Source organism: Somniosus microcephalus, chromosome 15 (assembly GCF_052327205.1).
Source record: "Somniosus microcephalus isolate GS21.2 chromosome 15, FLI_Smic_1.0, whole genome shotgun sequence".
NCBI classification, from domain to species: domain Eukaryota; kingdom Metazoa; phylum Chordata; class Chondrichthyes; order Squaliformes; family Somniosidae; genus Somniosus; species Somniosus microcephalus.
Window position 1 is genome coordinate 120,865,314 of NC_141001.1, and position 23,837 is coordinate 120,889,150.

The 23,837-nt window shown below is 49.4% G+C and overlaps 1 protein-coding gene across 1 annotated transcript in view; it reads right to left on the minus strand.

The window, feature by feature from the left end:
* The window catches only part of LOC147107190 (F-actin-monooxygenase mical2-like), a 413,970-nt gene that overhangs the window by 334,548 nt on the left and 55,585 nt on the right, over window positions 1-23,837 (minus strand). Inside the window, exon 2 of the mRNA XM_086008370.1 lies at window positions 5,057-5,416. Coding sequence (XP_085864496.1) covers window positions 5,057-5,320 — 264 coding nt within the window. The 5' untranslated portion in view covers window positions 5,321-5,416. The remainder of the gene's footprint in view (window positions 1-5,056; window positions 5,417-23,837) is intronic.

Below are 23,837 nucleotides of genomic sequence, written 5' to 3' on the forward strand. Positions count from 1 at the left end.
GTTCAGATCTGTTTCAGCCGAGCTGTTGACCAATAGCAGACAGAGGAAGTCGCCCGACCGTGATTGCGTTCGCTTGCCATCATCGTCCGGCCAGTCATTTCTGGGCCCCCCCCACAGTGCAAATCCGCTCAGAATTCAGCCCTGGCTGTAGTGATATCAGCTCTGAATAGCACAGAGCCGAGAATGCGAGGAATGAAACTGGGATCTAGCCCTGTGTCATTGCCACTCTACTGCCGGGCCCATTTAAAGGTGCCAACCCACATCGCCGGATTTTAAACGTCATCAGCTCGCTCTGCCGGGTCACTGCACTGCCTTTCCGCAAGTAAATGTGGCTCCCACCAAACGTACCACACTTCGCCATGGAGCCTGCATGCTCACTCTCGCTCGTACCAAGGATCAGCGTGAGAATCAGAAGCCCAAGTCGAAATTGGGTTTGTTTGCATCCACTAGGATAAACCCGGGAGTTTATTCCGACTCTAGCCCTAAGATTGTGCCCATCCCCTTCACACAAGCAGCAATTCTGCTGCACTTCCTCTTCCTGTGCAGGCACAGTACCATTTCCTGTGTCTCACTAAATATTTCCCTCCATCACAGAATCTTACAGCACAGGAGGAGGCCATTCGGCCCATCGTGCCGGTGCCAGCTCTTTGAAAGAGCTCTCCAATTAGTCCCACTACCCCCGGCTCTTTCCCCACAGCCCTGTGAATTTCTCCTTTTCAAGTATTTATTCAATTTCATTTTGAAAGTTACTATTGAATCTGCTTCCACCGCCCTTTCAGGCAGCGCGTTCCAGATCACAACAACTCGCTGCGTAAAAATATTCTCCTCATCTCCCCTCTGGTCCTTTTGCCAATTATCTTCACTCTGTGTCCTCTGGTTACCGACCCTCCTGCCACTGGAAACAGCTTCTTTCTATTTACTCTATCAAAACCCCTCATCATTTTGAACATCTCTAATAAATCTCCCTTTAACCGTCTCTGCTCTAAGGAGAACAACCTCAGCTTCTCCAGTCTCCCCACTATAACTGAAGTCCCTCCTCCCTGGTACCATTCCAGTAAATCTCCTCTGCACCCTCTCCAAGGCCTTGACATCCTTCCTCAAGTGCAGTGCCCAGAATTGGACACAATACTCCAGCTGGGGCCTGACCAGTGATTTATAAAAGGTTTAGCATAACTTCCCTGTTTGGAATCAATGTCTGGATGTATTACAGCTAAACTAGGTCTATGTTATGTCACAAAAAACACTTCCTCTTTGTTTGTTTGTAGATTTACACCACAGCTTACACTGATGTATTGGTGAGGGAAGTGACTAATTTGTAACAGACTATTGGGGAAGTTAAATGTAGCCAAGTGTTCTGCACTGGTATCCTCTCCCGTCCTCAACACCCAACATTTAAACACTCGCATCCCCCAGCTAAACCACAACAACTTGCATTTATACAGCGCCTTTAACACAGTAAAACATCCCAAGGCGCTTCACAGGAGCGATTATCAAACAGAATTTGACACCGAGCCACAGAAGGAGACATTAGGACAGGTGACCAAAAGATTTCGAAGGCAGCAAGAAGTTAAACATTTAATCGTCGACCTTGAACTTGGAGGAGAATAGCTGGACTAGGATCAGTGAAAGAACGATTAAACTGAGGGTTGATATTCGGCATTCAGTTGTCAGGGACATTGAGCAGCAAAATCCGTGAGGAAGAATTTTCATTCACATCACCTTCCCAGGACGCTTCACAACTTGATGGAAAATGCCGGCAGGGTTGACCTCGAAGATTACAAATCCCTCTCATTGCTCTCTTTCAAAGCACATTCGTGTAGTGAACACTGAGGAGAATAGTGATAGACTTCAAGAAGGCATAGACAGGCTGGTGGAATGGGCAGACACGTGGCAGATGAAATTTAACGCAGAAAAGTGCGAAGTGATACATTTTGGTAGGAAGAACGAGGAGAGGCAATATAAACTAAAGGGTACAATTCTAAAGGGGCAGCATGAACAGAGAGACCTGGGGGTATATGTGCAGAAAACGTTGAAGGTGGCAGGGCAGGTTGAGAAAGCAGTTAAAAAAGCATACGGGACCCTGGGCTTCATAAATAGAGGTATAGAGTACAAAAGCAAGGAAGTTATGATGAATCTTTATATAAAAAACTGGTTTGGCCTCAACTGGAGCATTGTGTCCAATTCTGGGCACCGCACTTTAGGAAGGAAGTGAAGGCCTTAGAGAGGGTGCAGAAAAGATTTACGAGAATGGTTCCAGGGATGAGGGACTTCAGTTACGGGGATAGACTGGAGAAGCTGGGGTTGTTCTCCTTAGAGCAGAGAAGGTTGAGAGGAGATTTGATAGAGGTGTTCAAAATCATGAGGGGTCTGGACAGAGTAGATAGAGAGAAACTGTTCCCATTGGCGGAAGGGTCGAGAACCAGAGGACACAGATTTAAGGTGATTGGCAAAAGAACAAAGGCGACATGAGGAAAAACTTTTTTACGCAGCGAGTGGTTAGGATCTGGAATGCGCTGCCTGAAAGGGTGGTGGAGGCAGATTCAATCGTGGCTTTCAAAAGGGAATTGGATAAGTACCTGAAGGAAAAAATATTTGCAGGGCTACAGGGATAGAGCGGGGGAGTGGGACTAGCTGAAGTGCTTCTGCAGAGAGCCGGCACGGGCTCGACGGGCCGAATGGCCTCCTTCTGTGCTGTAACCATTCTATGATTCATTGAAATCAAGTCACAACCCATTGGCAGCACCCCTTGCTTTTAAAAACAAATGGGCAAGAGGCAAATTACAGATCTGTGAGCCTTGCCTGAACTGTGGGAAACGTTCAGGACTTCAATGAGGGATGGACCAAGGGGTCATGTGGAAGGGCAGGATCTGATTGGAGAAGGGTTCAGAAGGGGCAAGTTGTTTCTGAACAGTTTATTGGATTTCTCTGAGGATTGAACGGATCTGCTGGGTAAAGGTGAGGTGGTGGGCGTTTGCTACCAGAATCTCAGGAGGGTTTCTGACACAGTCTCAGAAAACAGGAAAACTTTGCGCCCCCTTCGATCTTTAACGCTTACCTGAACGGGATCTCATCCTAAAGACGGCACCTCTGACAGTGCAGCAGCACTCAATACAATACAATACAATACAAATCGCTTTATTGGCATGATAAGGTACATCTTATGTTGCCAAAGCATCAAAATACATTTATGGTTGAACACATAAACGCGGTTCCATTCATACAGTGTATAAACAGGTATATCCCTGAGTTTATAAATATATTTTCACCTTGTTTATATATACTCTTGTCTTAGTTTACTGGTTGTCCCTCTGTTCATGGCAAGCTGTAACATAGTGTGCCGCCAGTGTTACACAGCTTCTCTCCTCCCCCAGTAGGAATGGGAGTTTTTGGTTGTCAGTCAGATTTCTGAATTCAGGGCATATTTGTGAGAATTTTTGATAGAAATTCTCTCTGATGCCCTGATATTTTCCACAGGCTGTGAGGAAGTGCATCTCTGTACTAGAATCATAGAAGCGTACAGCACAGGAGGAGGCCATTTGGCCCATCTGGATTTGAGTACAGGAGCAAGGATGTCTTACTACAGTTGTACAGGGCCTTGGTGAGACCACACCTGGAGTACTGTGTGCAATTTTGGTCTCCTTACCCAAGAAAGGATATACTTGCCTTAGAGGGAGTGCAGCGAAGGTTCACCAGACTGATTCCTGGGATGGGGGGACTGTCATATGAGGAGAGATTGAGTAGACTAGGCCTGTATTCACTAGAGTTTAGAAGAATGAGAGGGGATCTCATTGAAACGTATAAAATTCTGACAGGGCTCGACAGACTGGATGCAGGGAGGATGTTTCCCCTGGCTGGGGGGTCGAGACCGAGGGGTCACAGTCTCAGGATACGGGGTAGGACATTTAGGACTGAGATGAGGAGAAATTTCTTCACTCAGAGGGTGGTGAACCTGTGGAATTCTCTACCACAGAAGGCTGTGGAGGCCAAGTCACTGAATATATTTAAGAAGGAGATCGATAGATTTCTGGACGCAAAAGGCATCAAGGGGTATGGGGAGAGAGCGGTAATATGGTATTGAGATAGAGGATCAGCCATGTTCATATTGAATGGCGGAGCAGGCTCGAAGGGCCGAATGGCCGACTCCTGCTCCTATTTTTCTATGTTTCTATCGTGCCTCTGCTGGCTCTTTGAAAGAGTAATGGTGTTTAGTCCCACCCCCCTGATTTGTCCATAACCCTGTAGGTTCCTGATTCTCAAGCACCTGTCCCATTGGGTGACATCGGTTGGCTGCCCACAAACCAAGGCAGAAACCCGGAGCTTACCTGGCACGTGTGGCTCAGTATGATACATTACTTCAGTCCTGGCACTGAAGTGTCTGCCTTCAGGTCCGAGAGTGCGGCTTGAACCCAGGCACCAGAGCGTAACCAACTGAGCAACTTCCAGTTCTTTTTAAAACAAACCGGTAACTAGAAAAGCCAGCTGAAATGACTTAAACTTAGACACAGTTTAAGTAATTTCGATGAGGCACTTTACAGCCTTCTGGACTCAACATTGAGTTCAACAATTTCACACCATAACCTCGGCCTCTATTTTTTCACCTGGCAGCTGTTGATGATTCTGCCATTCCCATTTACACCTCCTCTAGACCCATCTTTTGTTTCTTTACTTGTCCCATTACCGTCTCCTTTTTGCCTCGCACCATCAGCCCTTCTGTCATTTAACTCTCCTGCCTTCCAGCCTATCACAGACCTTCTCTTTTGTTCTTTCCTCCCCCTCCTCCATTTCCTTGCAGCACATTTGCTTAAAATCTGTTACATCTCCAACTTTTTCCAGTTCTGACGAAGGGTCACCGACCTGAAACGTTAACTCTGCTTTTCTCTCTCCGCAGATGCTGCCTGACCTGCTGAGTGTTTCCAGCATTTTCTGTTTATACATAGACTCAAGCCCTTTGCCCGTACTGTAGCTGGAGTGCTGTGGCAGGTGTGTCCTGATAATTTTGATAGCATCATTGACTGCAGCGAGTCAATGGCAGCTGGTTGGAATAAACTCTACTCACCCTCGTGTTGGGACACGCGTTGCCTTTCTTGTACTCCTTGTGGTTGGCTTGCTTGTCAAGCTTGGTCCATAGGGCCTTGGCCTTCCATGTGTTGACCTTCGTCTTCAGCATGGAGTAGAACATCCGATAGTCCAAAGGGTCAAGATCAAGGTAGCGGCAGAGGATGTGGAACGCCTGCAGCGTGCCTTTGAACGTTGAGGCCTGCACAAAGTTCTCAAACAGTTGTCCAGCTTGGCTGCTTTTATCAGCGTCATTTTCACCCATGGTCTAGTTGTGACCCTCACACAAGAGATGTAGGTCGGACTCTCACAGCTCGTAGGCGACAGGATGGACTAACGTTTATTTTCAGACATTGTAAACCTGAAATGTTTCCAAAACAAAGGCACAATTAATCCATCGAAAATCAATCCAAGTGCGGCGATTTTACAAGAGTTTACATCAGGGCGTTCTGCATCGTGAGAACTATTTTCAACCGATAGAAAAAAGAACAAGAAACCGAAAGTGCCAGCGGGCAGCACTGTCTCTCACCTCCGAGTCAGAAGGTTGCGGGTTTGAGTCCCACTCCAGGGACTTGAGCACAAAAACATCCAGTCTGCTCTCTCAGGTAGACGTAAAAGATCCCACAGCCACTATCTCGAAGAAGAGCAGGGGGGAGTTCTCCCCGGTGTCCTGGGGCCAATATTTATCCCTCAATCAACATGACTTAAAAAAATATAACCAGATGATCTGGTCACCATCACATTGTGGGATCTTGCTGTGCGCAAATTGGCTGCCATGTTTCCTACATTACAACAGTGACTAGGCTTCAAATTGGCTGTGAAGCGCTTTGGGACGTCCCTGAAAGGCGCTATATAAATGCAAGTCTTTCTTTCTTTCTCAATCTCCCCTCAAACTTCTCTGCTCCAAGGAGAACAAACCCAGCTTCTTTAGTCTTTCCACCTTATATATGGCACCTTACAATGTCGTTAGGACGTCCCAAAGCACTTTTTGAAGTGTAGTCACTTTGCTTATTGGTGGAGGGAGATGTGTTGACCAGGACTTTCATTTAACTCCCGCATCAGTGAGGCAAACGCAGTCAAAAATGTCAGAAACCCTCCACTTCCAGGAGTCTTGCGGAGAATAAGACCACAATCTGTGTTTGTTCCTCCAGTGTGCATAAAGGCAAGGCCTGTGTTTACAGCCAATCGGAACGTGGGAAAGGACCGGACCAGAAGAGGCTCTGTAGTCCATCTGATCAAGGCTGACCAGATTTTCTAAACCGAATCCGGGGACGCACAGGGCGGGAGCACAGCACAGTAGCCAGGACGGAAAATGTCGGTTGTGCAGCGCAGCGAGGCAAATATTTTTAGCAGCCTAATTTTTTTTTACCAGTTATACAAATGCTAAACAAATGTGTACATCATTACCGCGGGCATGACGTCCCACTATTGAAACGCATTCGGACACGGAACACCTGACCCCTCCCCCAGTGACTGAGGTCACACCTGACCCCTCCCCCAGTGACTGAGGTCACACCTGACCCCTGCCCCCAGTAACTGAGGTCACACCTGACCCCTCCCCCAGTAACTGAGGTCACACCTGACCCCTCCCCCAGTGACTGAGGTCACACCTGGCCCCTCCCCCAGTGACTGAGGTCACACCTGACCCCTGCCCCCAGTAACTGAGGGCACACCTGACCCCTCCCCCAGTAACTGAGGTCACACCTGACCCCTCCCCCAGAGGCTGAGGTCACACCTGACCCCTCCCCCAGTAACTGAGGGCACACCTGACCCCTCCCCCAGTAACTGAGGTCACACCTGACCCCTCCCCCAGAGGCTGAGGTCACACCTGACCCCTCCCCCAGTGACTGAGGTCACACCTGACCCCTGCCCCCAGTGACTAAGGGCACACCTGACCCCTCCCCCAGTGACTAAGGGCACACCTGACCCCTCCCCCAGTGACTGAGGTCACACCTGACCCCTCCCCCAGAGGCTGAGGTCACACCTGACCCCTCCCCCAGAGACTGAGGTCATACCTGACCCCTCCCCCCAGTGACTGAGGTCACACCTGACCCCTCCCCCAGTGACTGAGGTCACACCTGACCCCTCCCCTCCACATTGTCTAGGATTAGCCCGCACCACCACCCCTCCCCCACCCCCTCCCCGGAGACCGGGCCCACCCCGCGGCCTCTCCCTCTCCAGTTGCCATGATCCGGGGCTGGGGAGCATTCAGTGCCCCGGTTGGGGGGGGGACACTCACTGCCCGGGGGCGGGGGGGGGGACACTCACTGCCCGGTGGTGGGGGGGGACACGCACACATTCACTTCGGGGACAAGTTTAATGAAACGTGGGCTCTTCTGGTGACTTTGTTTGGCCGGGGACACAGCACCTCATCCCGGGTCTGTTCCTGGAAAACAGGTACATACAGTCACCCTAATCTGATCGGTCCCATAATTCCACTCAGTCCCCACTCCCTCAAACAGCGATCCGATTCTCCCTCGAATGTCTGCCTCACTAGTCAGTCTGTTCCACACATTCACACCCAGGCCCTGCAGAAAGAAAGTCTTGCATTTCTATACCACCTTTCACAACCTCAGGACGTCCCAAAGCACTTTACAGCCAATGAAGTACTTTTTGACGTGTAGTCACTGTTGTAATGTAGGAAATGCAGCAGCCAATTTGTGCACAGCAAGATCCCACAAACAGCAATGTGATAATGACCAGATAATCCGTTTTAGTGATGTTGGTTGAGGGATAAATATTGGCCCCAGGACACTGGAGCGAACTCCCCTGCTCTTCTTCCCGAAATAGTGGCCGTGGGATCTTTTACGTCCACCTGAGAGGGCAGACGGGGCCTCGGTTTAACATCTATTCCAAAAGACGGCACCTCCAACAGTGCAGCGCTCCCTCAGTACCGTGCTGGGAGTGTCGGCCTGGATATGCGCTCTGCGTCTAACGTACAAGGGCGCGATCACGGTGCAACTCCTGAAACCAGCGCCAAGAAACAGCAGCGTTTAGGACAAGTCAGTTCCGGGACTAGAACTTGCAACCTTCTGTCCAAGAGTCTAGAGTCTTGGTTGGTCATGGACAAGAGCTACCACGACCCAATGGCGACCTTTAACCCTGCCAAATGTTACCTCAATCGTCCCCTTAAATAATTTGTGCAGTTTTGGTCGCCTTATCTGAGGAAGGATGTTCTTGCCATGGAGGGAGTGCAGCGAAGATTCACCAGGCTGATACCTGGGGTGGCAGGAATTATGTATGAGGAGAGATTGGGTCGATTGGGCTTATACTCGCTGAAGTTCAGAAGATTGAGAGGGGATCTCATTGAAACTTATAAAATTCTAACAGGACTAGACAGACTAGATGCAGGAAGGATGTTCCCGATGGCGGGGAGTCCAGAACCAGGGGTCACAGTCTAAGGATAAAGGGTAGGCCATTTAGGACAGAAATGAGGAGGAATTTCTTCACCCAGAGAGTGGTGAACCTGTGGAATTCTCTACCACACAGGGCAGTTGAGGCCAATTCATTAAATATATTCAAGAAGGAGTTGGATATATTTCTTAAGGCTAAAGGGATCAAGGGATATGGGGAGAAAGCAGGGACAGGGTACTGAGTTTGGATGATCAGCCATGATGTCATTAAATGGCGGAGCAGGCTCGGGGGGCCGAATGGCCTACTCCTGCTCCTATCTTCTATGTTTCTATGTACTATGTAATCCAGCAGCTCAGCTAAATAGGAACGTCGCCAATTCATCAACAAAATATTCTGAAGTACTTTTCCTTTGAAACTACTTGAAGAGCCTCCGCTGCTCACCGTGCCTCTCCCTGAATTTAAGTACTTGTTACCATACTTCAGCTGAAGGAAACTCATTACAAAGAAACGTCCTTTGGCCTCTTAACTCTTTCCTCACCTTGTTTCTTTGTCTGAACAGTGAATTAAAAGGCCCCCGAGAACTCATTAAAGACACATTCAAAGATCTAAAAAGGTTGCATAAGTAATCTCGTGCAGCCACGGTGAGGACACTCCCTCACCAGGAACGTACATCAGAAGGCCTCGTGTCCACCGCCCACAATATGAAGTAAGATTTTACTTTTCTATAGCGCCCTTCATGACCTCAGGACGTACCAAAGGGCTTTACAGCCAATGAAGTACTTCTGAACCGTCGTCATGATTTAATACAGGAAACGCTTCACTCTACGAGTCAAGAACCGTTGGCAGAGTTTGTGTGTTTCAGGAGCCGCACCGCGATCGCGCCCTCGTTCGTTAGTTGCATAGTACGTAATCCCAGCTGACACTCCAGTGCAGTGCTGAGGGAACACCACACTGTCGGAGGGTCAGTACTGAGGGAGCGCTGCACTGTCGGAGGGGCAGTACTGAGGGAGCGCCTCACTGTGGGAGGGGCAGTACTGAGGGAGCGCCGCACTGTCGGAGGGGCAGTACTGAGGGAGCGCCGCACTGTGGGAGGGGCAGTACTGAGGGAGCGCCGCACTGTGGGAGGGGCAGTACTGAAGGAGCGCCGCACTGTCGGAGGGGCAGTACTGAGGGAGTACTGCACTGTTGGAGGGGCAGTACTGAGGGAGCGCCGCACTGTCGGAGGGGCAGTACTGAGGGAGCGCCGCACTGTCAGAGGGGCAGTACTGAGGGAGCGCCACACTGTTGGAGGGGCAGTACTGAGGGAGTACTGCACTGTCGGAGAGACAGTACTGAGAGAGTGCTGCACTGTCAGAGGTGCCGTCTTTCGGATGAGATGTTAAACCGAGGCCCCGTCTGCTCTCTCAGGTGGATGTAAAAGATCCCAGGGCACTATTTCGAAGAAGAGCAGGGGAGTTATCCCCAGTGTCCTGGGCCAATATTTTTTCCCCACCAACATCAGTAAAACAGATTATTGCTGTTTGTGGGATCTTGCTGTGTGCAAATTGGCTGCTGCGTTTCCTACATTACAACAGTGACTACACTTCAAAAAGTATTTAATTGGCTGTAAAGTGCTTTGGGACATCCTGAGGTCGTGAAAGGCGCTGTAGAAATGCAAGTCTTTCTTTTAGGACTCAAGCACGGTGCACAGCCTCGTTTACAAAGTGCCAGAGGGTGGGGAGGGGGCCAGATTCTCTCTGTACTGAAGTGCATCTCATTATAAAAAGGAAAGGCGGGTGGACACTCTCACCCACTCTCCGAACACCACGAAATTTTAACCTGCATCTTATCCGAGTCCTACACCTGCCCAGAAGGCGCCCGTAAAGAGCCCTCTCCTGGTCGGCAGGACCACGTTGTCCGACAGACCGATCTACGATCAATAACTGAAAGTGCAACCGCAGTCTTCGTACCGCCCTCTTCTGCTTAACTAACCCTCTCCTTGAATGGACTATCACAGCTGTTAACCGGCAGAGTCGTGCAAAGGTGCTAAAAAAATGGGGCAACAGATCAGATCAGTACAGAGATACCCAAAGCCACATAATCATTTACTTCACTTGCGAAAGGCTTTCCCCAAACTTTTAAATTTAGACTTACTAAAAAAAAGTAAAACTCAAAGTCTAAAGCCCAACGCTGCTTTCCCTTCGGGCTTCAGATTCTCCGCTTACCTTTATTTTTTTGCCAATTTATATTCTCTCCAAGACAACAAACGTAACTTAAGCATCCCTCGCGTCTTGGTGAAGTGAGCCGAAAGCAATGCACCAATAAAGGGGCCAGGCTCAGAAAGCTTTTTCATGTCCTGCCCTGCGAGTGGCCAGAGACGGCATGTGTTGTAACACGGCACATTGTTATGAGCTGATGTAATTGATCACAGAACCATGTTAGTCATCTCAAGTTTCATAACTGAGCGGGGATGGGTGTGTTACTCACTGCTTTGGCACCCCTCTGCTTCCTGAACTCAGCGCGATAAAAGTGAATTCAGCAGCAACGACACCGTGCCAGCATTACGTCAAGCCCGGAGGCGGCACTGGCTTCCCCGGCACCGAGGCTGGACTCGCACAACCGCAACCAACGCTCTCCCTCGTTGAGGGAGGTTCACCAATTCCAGGTCATCGCGTGGGGAGGGAGAAAGCAGAGTGGGAGAGAGGAATCCCCGGCCCGAGTACGGTGCTGCAGTGGGTTATTTTACTGGGCTAATAATGCCGAGGACGCGAGTTCAAATCCCCATCATGGCACGTTGAGAAATTGAATTCAGTTTTTAAATAAATCTGGAAATTAAAAAACCGGTCTCAGTAAAAGTGACCATGAATCTGTCGGATTGTCGTAAAAACCCAACTGGCTCACTGAGGTCCTTTAGGGAAGGAAACCTGTCGTCCTTACCCAGTCTGGGCCTATATGTGACTCCAGTCCCACGCCAACGTGGCTGACTCTTAACTGCCCTCGGAAGCGGCCCAGCGAGACGCTCAGTTTGTATCAAACCCGCTACCAGCGGTTCAAGAAGGCGGCCCACCACCACCTTCTCAGGGGTAACTTGGGATGGGCAATAAACGCCCGCCCGCCTGGCCAGCGACGCCCACATCCCGTGAGTGAATGAAGAAATGTTTTTACCTTGTAGCAACATGCGTGCCACACTATTAGAAACAGCCGCGCTTGTTCCCGTAGCAACAGAGAGGTCGGTCCCGGGCCCTTGAAGCGCTTTAGACAGTGCCCCTCAGTAGGGAGGGGGTTCACGGTACAGTGCATTGAAGCACCATTAGAGCACCCTGCCACAAGAGCTTCTGTCCTCAGTCCCTGCCATGCCCGCTCTGAGGGGGTGCTGAGCGGAGGCCGGCTGTCCTCTCACAGGGAGGGTGGGGATATCCAGAGGCAGGGCCGTCACCAATACTCACCGTTACAGGATTGTGGCCAGTGTCCTGGGGGCAGGTTGGTTGCAGAGCGTTCTTGGACCAGGGCCCAAAGATCCCCCCTCATTTTTGTTTTGGGGCTGCGCGGCTCCCTTCACAGTTTCGCTCATGCGCGAAATTTAAAATTGAAAAAATTGGGAAAATAGCAGGAGTTCTCCCCGGTGTCCTGGGGCCAATATTTATCCCTCAATCAACATCACTATAACAGATTATCTGGTCATTATCACATTGCTGTTTGTGGGAGCTTGCTGTGCGCAAATTGTCTGCCGCGTTTCCCACATTACAACAGTGACCACACTTCAAAAAGTACTTCATTGGCTGTGAAGCGTTTTGGGACGTCTCGAGGTGGTGAAAAGCGCTGGAGAAATGCAAGTCTTTTTTAGTAATATAAATGATATTGTAATGTAGTAACATTGTAACCTTCAATATTAACGTAGCAATATTGTTACACAGCAATAATATAACAACATGGTAAAAGTAGATGTAAACTTCACGGTCACGCAGCTTAGAGAGAACATTGCCAGGGACATGGGGGGAAAGAGATACTCGGGGCGATGAAACTGATTCGGAATATACCCGGAAGCAAAAAATATATATAAAAGCATTGCCCTGGACAAATCTTTCTGTAAAACGAACGGCGTGTTAACGACGTACGCCGTTATTAATCCGCAAATCATCCAGCGAGTTCAGGGGATGAGGAGATTTGCTGCGAGTCGCCAATCTCCAGATCTTGCTGGATTTGCACATTAAACTCGCCACAGGTAATTAAGTCTGCTAATTAAGCAGGCAAGCACCCTTTTAACGAGGTACTAATTGTTGATGCGATGCCACTCAACCTCTCTGGCCCAGAAAGGCAACAATTTAAACTGTTCAGTTTCATTCCTACAGCTAGTCAATTGTTCCAAGAGATTTTTATAATTTCAAATTTTAAAATATAATTTTTTTTTCCTGATGTTTCCTTTCTGTCTCTTTTTCTCTCTCTCTCTCTTAATCCAATCTTTCTCTCCCTCACTTTAATTCTCATTCTGTACCTGAATTGACTCCAATTCACCCGATTTCCTTCTCCGACATTCCTCTGTTTCTTTCTCAATCCTTAAATCTCATTGGTTAAGGGGATAGACTGTCATTCACCAAGGTCCCAGATGCCCCATTGCCCCCGCCTCGCGTTATCAGCTCGCACGCCCAGCGAGTTACGGCGGAAATTATATTTGAGCTGAAGGGCGCGGGAAAAAGTCTAACTAATGGGGAACGCTGCGAGATGAGGAGGAATTTCTTCTCTCAGAGGGTCGTAAATCTGTGGAATTCTCTGCCCCAGCGAGCCATGGAGGCGGGGTCATTAAAACATTTAAAGTGGAGATAGACAGATTTTGAACAAGAAGGGAGTGAATGGTTATGGGGAGCAGGCAGGGAAAGTGGAGTTGAGGCCAAGATCTCATTAAATGGCGGAGCAGGCTCGAGGAGCCAAATGGCCGACTCCTGCTCCTATTTCTTATGTTCTTGTGTCCCACTCCAGCAAGATCTGGCCCAACGTCCTGGAAAAATAACCCTGTTGCAGCACTGACCTACAACCTTTCTCCGTGACCTCCACGCCCCCACTGTTAATGCTCAACCACATCTCAAGGTCCCTGCCACAACACATGGAAGCATCACTATCAATGACCCGTGGACTTCCCAGTTACCTCAAGAACACACCGTACCATAAATTAGGCCTGTGTCAATGAATCAGGTAGATGACAATTTAATAGCATATAAGATAATCAATGACTATGTTGTGAATTCAGGCAAACCTGGATATGATACAGAATGGGATTCCTACACCTGATATTGCGATCCAGTCAATTAAGGACAAGACGGGAGGGTCACGGTCCACGAGGGGAGTCAACACCTTTAGGAGGGGAGGAATTCTCACAAAAAAAGGAGCGAGGGAGAAAGAAAACTGAGCAGAACTTATTTAAGAGATCTTGATGGAAAAAACTTGCCACACAAACATTGTGCAATGCTTACGGAATCCTCCCTTGGAGGGTGCAATTAGAGGTATAATTATAGCTCTCAATCGGAAGCAGTAATCACAAACTAGGCACGTATAATTCGCAGCAGAAAATGTGACATTAGCTGCTCCCAATCGCACAGACTTCAGTTCCTTGCCAGGCAGAACCTTGGAGACATGAGCTCAGAGGTAAATGAAGGGACTGACCCTTTAGGTCAGGGTCTGTATCTATGAACCGAGTAACATCTGAACGAGTAAATTTGCACAAGTTGGCAATCACTCACCGCGATGTCAACGCTCACCGGTCAATACTTAACCGGTTCACGGTGCCTTCCAGTTCTAGTTAGAAGGAATGGGCCTGCATTTATACAGCACCTCATCGCAGCCTCAGGACATCCCAAAGTGCTCCACATCCAACCGGTTACTTTTTTTTTTTTACTTGAAGTGTTGTGTAAGAAAACACAGAAGCCAATTTGCCACAAACAGCCAATGGGATTGTCAATCTACTTTTGGTGGCTGAGGGAGTAATGTTGGCCAGGACAGCAGGGAGAACGCCTCGACTCTACTTCAGCAACACCAGGGGGAATGGGCCTCAATAGACCCAATCCACCAGATCGCAGATACAAGAAAGAATGAAAGACTTGCATTTCTCCAGCGCCTTTCACCACCTCAGGACGTCCCAAAGCGTTTTACAGCCAATGAAGTACTTTTTGAGGTGCGGTCACTGTTGTAATGTAGGAAACACAGCAGCCAATTGCGCACAGCAAGCTCCCACAAACAGCAATGTGATAATGACCAGATCATCTGTTTTAGTGATGTTGATTGAGGGATAAATATTGGCCCCAGGACACCGGGGAGAACTCCCCTGCTCTTCTTCGAAATTAGTGCCACGGGATCTTTTACGTCCACCTGAGAGGGACAGACGGGGCCTCGGTTTAACGTCTCATCTGAAAGACGGCACCTCCGACAGCGCAGCGCTCCCTCAGCACTGCACTGGGTGTGTCAGCCTAGATTGTGTTCAAGTCTCTGGAGTGGGACTTGAACCCACGACCGTCTGACTCGAAGGTGAGGGTGCTGCCCACTGAGCCACAGCTGATACTGTGTGCGCAAATTATCTGCCGCGTTTCCTATGTCACAACAGTGACGATGCTTCAAAAGTGCTTCATTGGCTGTGAAGCGCTTGGGGGCGTCCAGAGGAGGTGAAAGGCGCTAGAGAAATGCAAGTTCTTTTTTTTTCTTTGGCTCGGTGTCAAATTTTTTCTGATAATTACTGCTGTGAAGCACCCTGGGAGGTTTCTCTACGTTAAAGGCGCTATATAAATGCAGGGTATATTTGGCAACGGAGTTGCTGCTTACGGTTAATTGCAGCTCCATAACTAAACTTTATTTGCTTACAACCCAACAGGGGCATTGGAGAATTAGAATTCAGTTTACAAAACCTGGAAATAAAAAGCCGGACTCAGTAAAAGTGACCATGAAGCTGTGGGATTGTCGTAAAAACCCAACTGGTTCACTGATGTCCTTTAGGGAAGGGAACCTGCCGTCCTTACCCGGTCTGGGCCTATATGTGACTCCAGTCCCACACCAACGTGGTTGGCCTTTAACTCCCCTCTGAAGTGGTCCAGCGAGACACTCCATTGTATCACCACCTTCTCAGGGCAACTAGGGACAGGCAATAAACGCCAGCCTTGCCAGCAAGAATGAAATTTAAAAAAAATAGATTGGCATCACCAGGAAAAAAACACAATGACATGTCTTCCCGGTCGCTGGTTTGAATTAATCCGGTAAGTTTGCCTAACCTCGGGGAGGCCAGCTGCACCAAGCCCATGTAGCAGGAGCCAGTGTCGCAAGGGGCATAACAGAAAGAGAGAGACAGAGCGAGAGCGAGAGAGAGAGCGCGAGAGGGAGAGAGAGAGAGAGAGAGAGGGATAGAGCGAGAGAGAGAGAGAGAGAGCGAGCGCGAGGGACAGTGTGAGAGAGAGACAGAGAGAGAGGGACAGAGCGAGAGAGAGAGCGCGAGAGGGACAGTGTGTGAGAGAGAGAGAGACAGAGAGAGCGAGAGAGAGAGCGCGAGAGGGAGAGAGAGAGACAGAGAGGGATAGAGCGAGAGAGAGAGAGAGAGAGACCGCGAGGGACAGTGTGAGAGAGAGACAGAGAGAGGGACAGAGCGAGAGAGAGAGCGCGAGAGCGAGAGGGACAGTGTGTGAGAGAGAGAGACAGAGAGAGGGACAGAGAGAGGGACAGAGCGAGAGAGAGAGCGCGAGAGCGAGAGGGACAGTGTGTGAGAGAGAGAGACAGAGAGAGCGAGAGAGAGAGACAGAGCGAGAGAGAGAGAGAGAGAGACAGAGAGAGAGAGACAGAGAGCGAGAGGGACAGAGCGAGAGAGAGAGACACACAGAGAGAGACACACACAGAGAGAAAGAGCAAAACAGAGACAGGCATAGAGAGAGAGAGACAGAGAGAGAGAGAGGGGACAGAGTGAGAGAGAGACAGAGAGAGAGAGAGAGAGAGAGAGAGAGAGAGAGAGAGAGACAGAGAGGGGGACAGAGTGAGAGAGAGACAGAGAGAGCGAGACAGAGAGAGAGAGAGACAGGGACAGACAGAGAGAGGGGGACAGAGTGAGAGAGAGAGAGAGGGGGACAGAGTGAGAGAGAGAGAGGGGGACAGAGTGAGAGAGAGACAGAGAGAGAGAGGGGGGGACAGAGTGAGAGCAACACCAAATATGCAAAAAACTGGAAAAGCTCGAAATGGCCATAAAAGATAACCAAAACCCGCTAGACTCCATAATAACAGAAAAAGAACTAGTTGAAAAACTCAAGGACCTGCGACCAGGAAAAGCTTGCGGTGCAGACGGCATACTAAGCGAGATGATTAAACACACAGACGATAAAATGAAACTGGCTATCCTAAAACTCTTCAACTTGGTTCTGAGTGTCGGTTACTTCCCTGATATCTGGAACAAAGGACTCATAACGCCCATATACAAAAGTGGGGACAAAGTCGACCCAAATAACTATCGAGGCATCTGTGTAAACAGTAACCTGGGGAAGGTATTCTGTAGTATCATAAACAAAAGACTTATAAACTTCCTTGAGGAGCACAATGTCTTGAGTAAAAGCCAAATTGGATTCCTGCCAAACTATAGAACATCAGATCATATCTTCACCCTACAGACCCTAATTGACAAACACGTTCATCAAAACAAAAGCAAAATCTACGCATGCTTTATAGATTTCCAGAAGGCTTTCGATTCCATCTGGCACGACGGTTTATTCCTGAAACTTATCGAAAGCGGGGTAGGGGGAAAAACATATGATGTAATTAAATCAATGTATACAAACAACAAATGTGCAGTTAAAATTGGAGACAAACAAACAAAATACTTCCCACAGGGGCGGGGGGTGACGCAGGGCTCGCCCATCTCACCGACACTCTTTAATATTTACATAAATGAATTGGCAAAACTACTTGAACAATCTACAGCACCCGGCCTCACCCTATATGAATCCAAGGTTAAATTCCTCCTCTATGCAGATGACCTGGTTCTGCTGTCACCAACTAAGGAGGGTCTACAGCAGAACCTGGATCTGCTGGAGTCGTTCTGCCAGACCTGGGCCCTGACAATAAATCCCCAAAAAACCAAAGTCCTTGTGTTCCAGCAAAGATCCAGACATCAGGGACCCAAAATAAATTTCACACTAGGAACAACCAAAATTGAACAAACCACTAACTACACATACTTGGATTTAAAAATCAGTTCTATGGGAAATTTTCATCTGGCTGTGAATGAACTGAAAGAGAAAGGAAGAAGGGCTTTCTATGCCATTAAAAAATCAATCCAAATAGAAATCCCAATTAGCATTTGGCTCAAAATTTTTAAATCAGTAATTGAACCAATTGCACTCTATGGCAGTGAGGCGTGGGGACCGCTAACACAACAAGAATTTGCAAAATGGGACAAACACCCAATTGAGATCCTACATGCAGAATTCTGTAAAAGTATCCTCCGGACTCAAAGGAAAACCGTAAACAATGCATGCAGGGCAGAACTAGGCCAATATCCATTAATAATCACTATCCAAAAAAGAGCCACCAAATTTTGGAAACACCTAGAAATGAGCAACCCCCAATGCTATCATTACGAAGACCTGAAATGCCAAGAGAGGACCATAAAGAAGAATACCCTCAGTCAACTGGTCCTGGGACTCAGTGAAGTAACTACTAACACTGCTAACAATAACCAGCCCCAGGACAGTGACAGCGTAACACAAAGAATTCGACCCAACACAATCGTCGCTAAGCAAAAGGAAAAATATCTGTCATATTGGACAGAAACAACAAAAACCCAAAGCAAACTCAATTGCTACTTGGCCCTAAACAGACAATACAACATGGCTGATTACCTGACCATGGTAAAGGATAGCAAACTGAGAAAAACCTTGACAATGTACAGACTTAGTGAACATAGCCTGGCGATCGAAAAAGGTAGACACAGGCAGGCCCGGCTACCAAGTGAGGACAGGATATGCTCTCACTGCAGTCAGGGAGAGGTGGAGACAGAGATGCACTTCCTCACAGCTTGTAGAAAATATCAGGGCATAAGGGAGAATTTCTACCCAAAATTCACAAAAATATGCCCGGAATTCAGAAATTTGAATGACGACCAAAAACTCCCATACCTACTAGGGGAAGAGAGAAATTGTGTAACCTTAGCAGCACACTATGTTACGGCTTGCCATAAACAGAGGGACAACCACTAAATATAAGAAAAGAGTATATACAAATTATATGAATGTATATTTATACACTCAGGGATATATCTGTTTATACACTGTATGGATAGATCTGTATTTTTGTGTACAACCATGAATGTTTTTCGATGCTTTGGCAACATAAGATGTACCTTGTCATGCCAATAAAGCAATTTGAATTGAATTGAGAGAGAGAGATCAAAGCAAGTAGCAGCAATTTGTAAAGCACAGTCGGTTTGTGTTGTTATCAATTATAGAATCTCTCCGGCAACTTAAATTACCAACCAGGCTGGACGATGGGATCAAAGTGAGAGTTGTAATGTCCCAGGGACAGATATGGATAGTGGTTACCCTTTTAATGGGCTGTGGGCATTCCAGCTTTACTTTCTGTAAACAAACACACGAGGAGGAGCCAATCATTCCCAAGGTGATAAGCAGAGCCCGAGCCTGGTTCCACTGACGAGCAGTGCGTGTGAATCTTAATTGGCAATGTTTCACGGCACTGATGGATTTACTGCGCTAAACAAAGACACTGAATCAACCCTTGCTGCACACCCCAATTTAAACCGACCGTATTCATTAACATTGGAAGCAAACGGAATGGCCGAAACATTCATTCAAATCAAAATGAGGGATTTCTTTCAGAAAACCATATTCTGGGATAGAGTATATGATTAATTTGAGACATGATGTGTAGCAAGTCTAGCATCAACAACTATCTTGTTGTATTTATATAGCGCCTTTAAAGTAGTAAAACGTCCCAAGACGCTTCACAGGCGCATAAATCAGACAAAATCTGACACCGAGCCACAGAAGCAGATATTGGGGCAAGTGAGCAAAAGCTTGGTCAAAGAGGTCGGTTTTAAGGAGCGTCTTATAAGGAGAGAGAGGCGGAGAGGTTTAGGGAGGGAATTCCAGAGCTTCGGGCCCAGGCAGCTGAAGGCACGGCCGACGATGGTGGAGCAATTAAAGACAGGGATGCACAAGAGGCCAGAATTGGAGGAGCGCAGAGATCTCAAAATGACTCTGGACCTCTGGTTCCCAAAGCTCTCCACCACTGGGGGTTTTCCTCGCCTCATGTCTGGGTCTGTTGTAGACTCATTGATCGAGATTGATCACTGTGATTGGTCAACAACTCCATTATCGTTGGACCATGGGAACCAGATGGACCGCGGGTCTTTCTACGTCTAGTTATTCCGATGTTGCTATTCTCTCCGTTCCGGAAATCGATTAGTTTTGCCCAGAAATAGTATCCTTCCCCTAGGCCTCCGGATAAACCGTGGTACTGAGCCAAGCGGGCCAGCAGAGTTCCACGGTGTTGGGAAACGCTCTGGGCTAGGTAGGTGGGGAGGGGGGGGCGGTGGAGGAAAGAAAACAAGCAAAGCTGCCAGAATTCCCACTTCTCCACGTTGCCTCGTGCCTCCTGGTGGAACACGCATGGGGATGCCACCAGTTCAAGACTGGACTGGGCTCCGCTGTGATGCACATCACAGTCGAGCAGCCTGTCAACCGTCACATGCCCACACATGAAGAATGGTCACTTGACAGGTGTGCCGAATGGCCGCTGACACCCGGGTAACCTCACTCGTCACAAGTCAGTGCTGGCTAGAAAAGGAGGAGGTGGGGGACAGGGGAGAAAAATTATTGGACACAGTTGTCATGGCAACATGTTTGACTTTGGATTGGAACATGAAGGCTTAGCTGTCAGCCGTGGCTCAGTGCGGAGCATTCTTGCCTCTGAGTCAGAAGGTCGGGGGTTCAAGTCCCACTCTTGAGCCCCAAAACCCCAGGCTGATACTCCAGTGCAGTACTGAGGGAGCGCCGCACTGTCGGAGGGGTAGTACTGAGGGAGCGCCGCACTGTCGGAGGGGCAGTACTGAGGGAGCGCTGCACTGTCGGAGGGGCAGTACTGAGGGAGCGCTGCACTGTCGGAGGGGCAGTACTGAGGGAGCGCCGCACTGTCGGAGGGGCAGTACTGAGGGAGCGCCGCACTGTCGGAGGGGCAGTACTGAAGGAGCGCTGCACTGTCGGAGGGGCAGTACTGAGGGAGCGCTGCACTGTCGGAGGGGTAGTACTGAGGGAGCGCCGCACTGACGGAGGGGCAGTACTGAGGGAGCGCCGCACTGTCGGAGGGTCAGTACTGAGGGAGCGCTGCACTGTCGGAGGGGTAGTACTGAGGGAGCGCCGCACTGTCGGAGGGGCAGTACTGAGAGAGTGCTGCACTGTCGGAGGTGCCATCTTTCGGATGAGACATTAAACCGAGGCCCCGTCTGCTCTCTCAGGTTGATGTAAAAGATCCCACGGCACTATTTCGAAGAAGAGTAGGGGAGTTCTCCCCGGTGTCCTGGGGCCAATATTTATCCCTCAACCAACATCACTAAAACAGATGATCTGGTCATTATCACATTGCTGTTTGTGGGAGCTTGCTGTGCGCAAATAGGCTGCCGTGTTTCCTGCATTACAACAGTGACTACACTTCAAAAAGTACTTCATTGGCTGTAAAGCGCTTAGGGACGTCCTGAGGTGGTGAAAGGCGCTGGAGAAATGCATGTTTTTCTTTCTTAGACTAAGGATGGAAAGTTGGTGCTGATCTGTTCCAGACTGGGCCAGCCTGGCTCCTTCCATTTGGATTTCCCTCCGCAGAACGGGTGGCTTATGATCTACTGGACAGTTGCCAGCCGGAACACACCGTGTGGGGGAGCTTACAACTGCAAACCCACATCCGACTTCCAACACAGGATACTGCGAATCATTGCTTTTAAAGAACAGTTTCATAAACACCTTCAGTGACCACAGCTCGCAGCCAGCGGCAAACGCCTCGCTGCTGTCTCATTATCAAAGCATCTCCTCCCCTCCAAAAGAAATAATCAAACGTCTCACCATCGAGAATGGGCAGTGCTGCGAATCTTACAACGATGCGAATAGAGGTACAGCGGGTCTCCTTTAAGAGAATGTCTGCACAAGGTGTTGGATATTCCTCGGTCCTTCTATGCCTCTGCCTGACACTCGCCTGTCTGCCAATACCTTTAACTTCCAGCTTGTCCAGTGCCCTGTGCTGACGGCGGGGGGCGAGGGAGGGGAAGGTGCCTCTGTCCCTGGGAGGAGGGTGCTTCATGCTGCACAGCTGCTCAGAGTGAAGCATCGGGGGGGGGGGGGCCATGGTTCCACCATCTCCTTTACTCAAAGTCATTGCAAATGCCCAAAGCCAAAGTGGGAGTGGCTAAACCCCAACAGGAGCAAGCCTGCTCAAGCAGAGATGGAGAGGTGTATAAAATTATGAGGGGCCTGGATAAAGTGGATAAAAAGGATCTATTTCCCTTAGCAGAGGGGTCAAAAACCAGGCGGCAGAGATTTAAAGTAATTGGGGGAAGGTTTAGAGGGGAAATTTCTTCACCCAGAGGGTTGTGGGGGTCTGAAACTCACTGCCTGAAAGGGTGGTAGAGGCAGGAACCCTAACCACATTTAAAAAGTACTTGGATGTGCACTTGGGATGCTGTAACCTGCAGGGCTACAGACCAAGAGCTGGGAAGTGGGATTAGGCTGGAGAGCTCTTTGTTGGCCGGCGCGGACACGATGGGCCGGAATGACCTCCTTCCGTGCTGTAACTTTCTATGATTCTAAGTGGTGGCAGTCCAACAGGAGAGCCGAGGAGAGCCACCAGGGAGTGTCCAAATGGTATTTGAAGGGGGTTTTTGTTTGGTTCACCAGCATTGGATTCACGCCCTTTCCCAAAGGAGAATCATATATTGGAAAAAACATAAAATGATGTGTTCAAGTCTCTGGAGTGGGATTTGAAACCACAACCGTCGTGACTCTGAGCCACAACGGACTCCCCTGAGCCCAGGCGAGAGGTCTATGCCCCTGTGCTTGTAGATGGGGGCAGAGCTCCCCTCCTGGTAGTTGAAACACTCAGCGCGCTTGGATGAGAATGTCTTCACACTGCAACAACATCGTCAACATTACAGCACCTTTAATGTCGAAAAATGCCCCAAGACACTGCACAGAAGCCCAATCAGAGAAAACTCGACACCAAGCCAAGGGAGATATTAGATGGGGTGAGCACAAGCTCATTCAAAGACTTATGGGCAAAAATTGGCTAAAAATTAGTTTTAGCGCCCCTGTGCCCGAACTTCAATGGTAGCACCCCAAGGAGGAGGCGGGGCACTACTGGAAACGCTCCCCCTCCCTCTTGGGGCGCTCCCAGGGAATATCGTGGCGCGACGTGCCATAGCGCCGCGGTACTGCAGGCCTCCCTCCCCTGATTAACGGGGAGGGGGCCTAGTGCAGCGCAGCGCGACCCGGGGCCCAGCTGGGTTACCGGGGAGCAGGGTGCCGGCAAAAGAGCCCGTCACTCAAGAGGGAACGACAGAGGGGGCAGGTGTTGGCAGGCGGCCAGCAAACAAAATGGCCGCCCAGCACCTCCCCTTTAAATTTGTGCTGCCCCGGACACACGTCCGCCCCCACCCCCCGATCCTCTTGGACACAGCGTCCGGCGGGAAGTCAGGGGGCGCGACCCATGTTTGCGGCTGGGCGGCGAGCGGGGCACTGTGCACGTGATGACGTCATCACCGGAGGCGCAGTGCCACGGGGTGCTACCGGCTACCGCCGCCGCTAACCACCCGCTGAATTTCACGGGAGGCATTAGCGGCGCAGCCGCGCCCAGGCGCTAGCTGCTTTGCGCCTCATTAGAGCGCTAATGGGAAGCGCAAAGCAACCGAATTTTGCCCCCCTTAAGTTTTAGGAGTCGTAAGGAGCAGAGGGAGTTGGAGAGGAGGAGAGAATTAGAGAGCGGATCCAGAGCTCAGGGCCCAGGAGGTTGAAGACATGGCCGCCAATGGTGGAGCGAAGGGAGCGGGGGATGTGGAAGAAGGAAAGACGTGCAGCGCCTTTCACCATCTCAGGACGTCCCAGAACGTTTTCCCACCAATGAAGTACTTCTGAAGTGTAGTCACTGTTGTAATGTGGAGGCCAGAGTTGGTTAAATGCAGATATCTCAGGGGGTTGTGGGGCTGGAGGAGGCGACAGAGGGAGGGAGGGGGCGAGGCCGCGGAGCGATTGGAACACGAGGATTGTTCGCGGACTATCAATAAACATTTCAACAAACCCGAGGACCGTTTAAAAAGTGCCCGGGACAAAGGGATCACTTCAACACTTCTTTAAACGTGGCAGTAAGGTCCGAGTCCATGTTGTGCTGAACCCAGGGTGATTGGCACTCTCACAATCTATCATCTACAAGATGCACTGCAACAA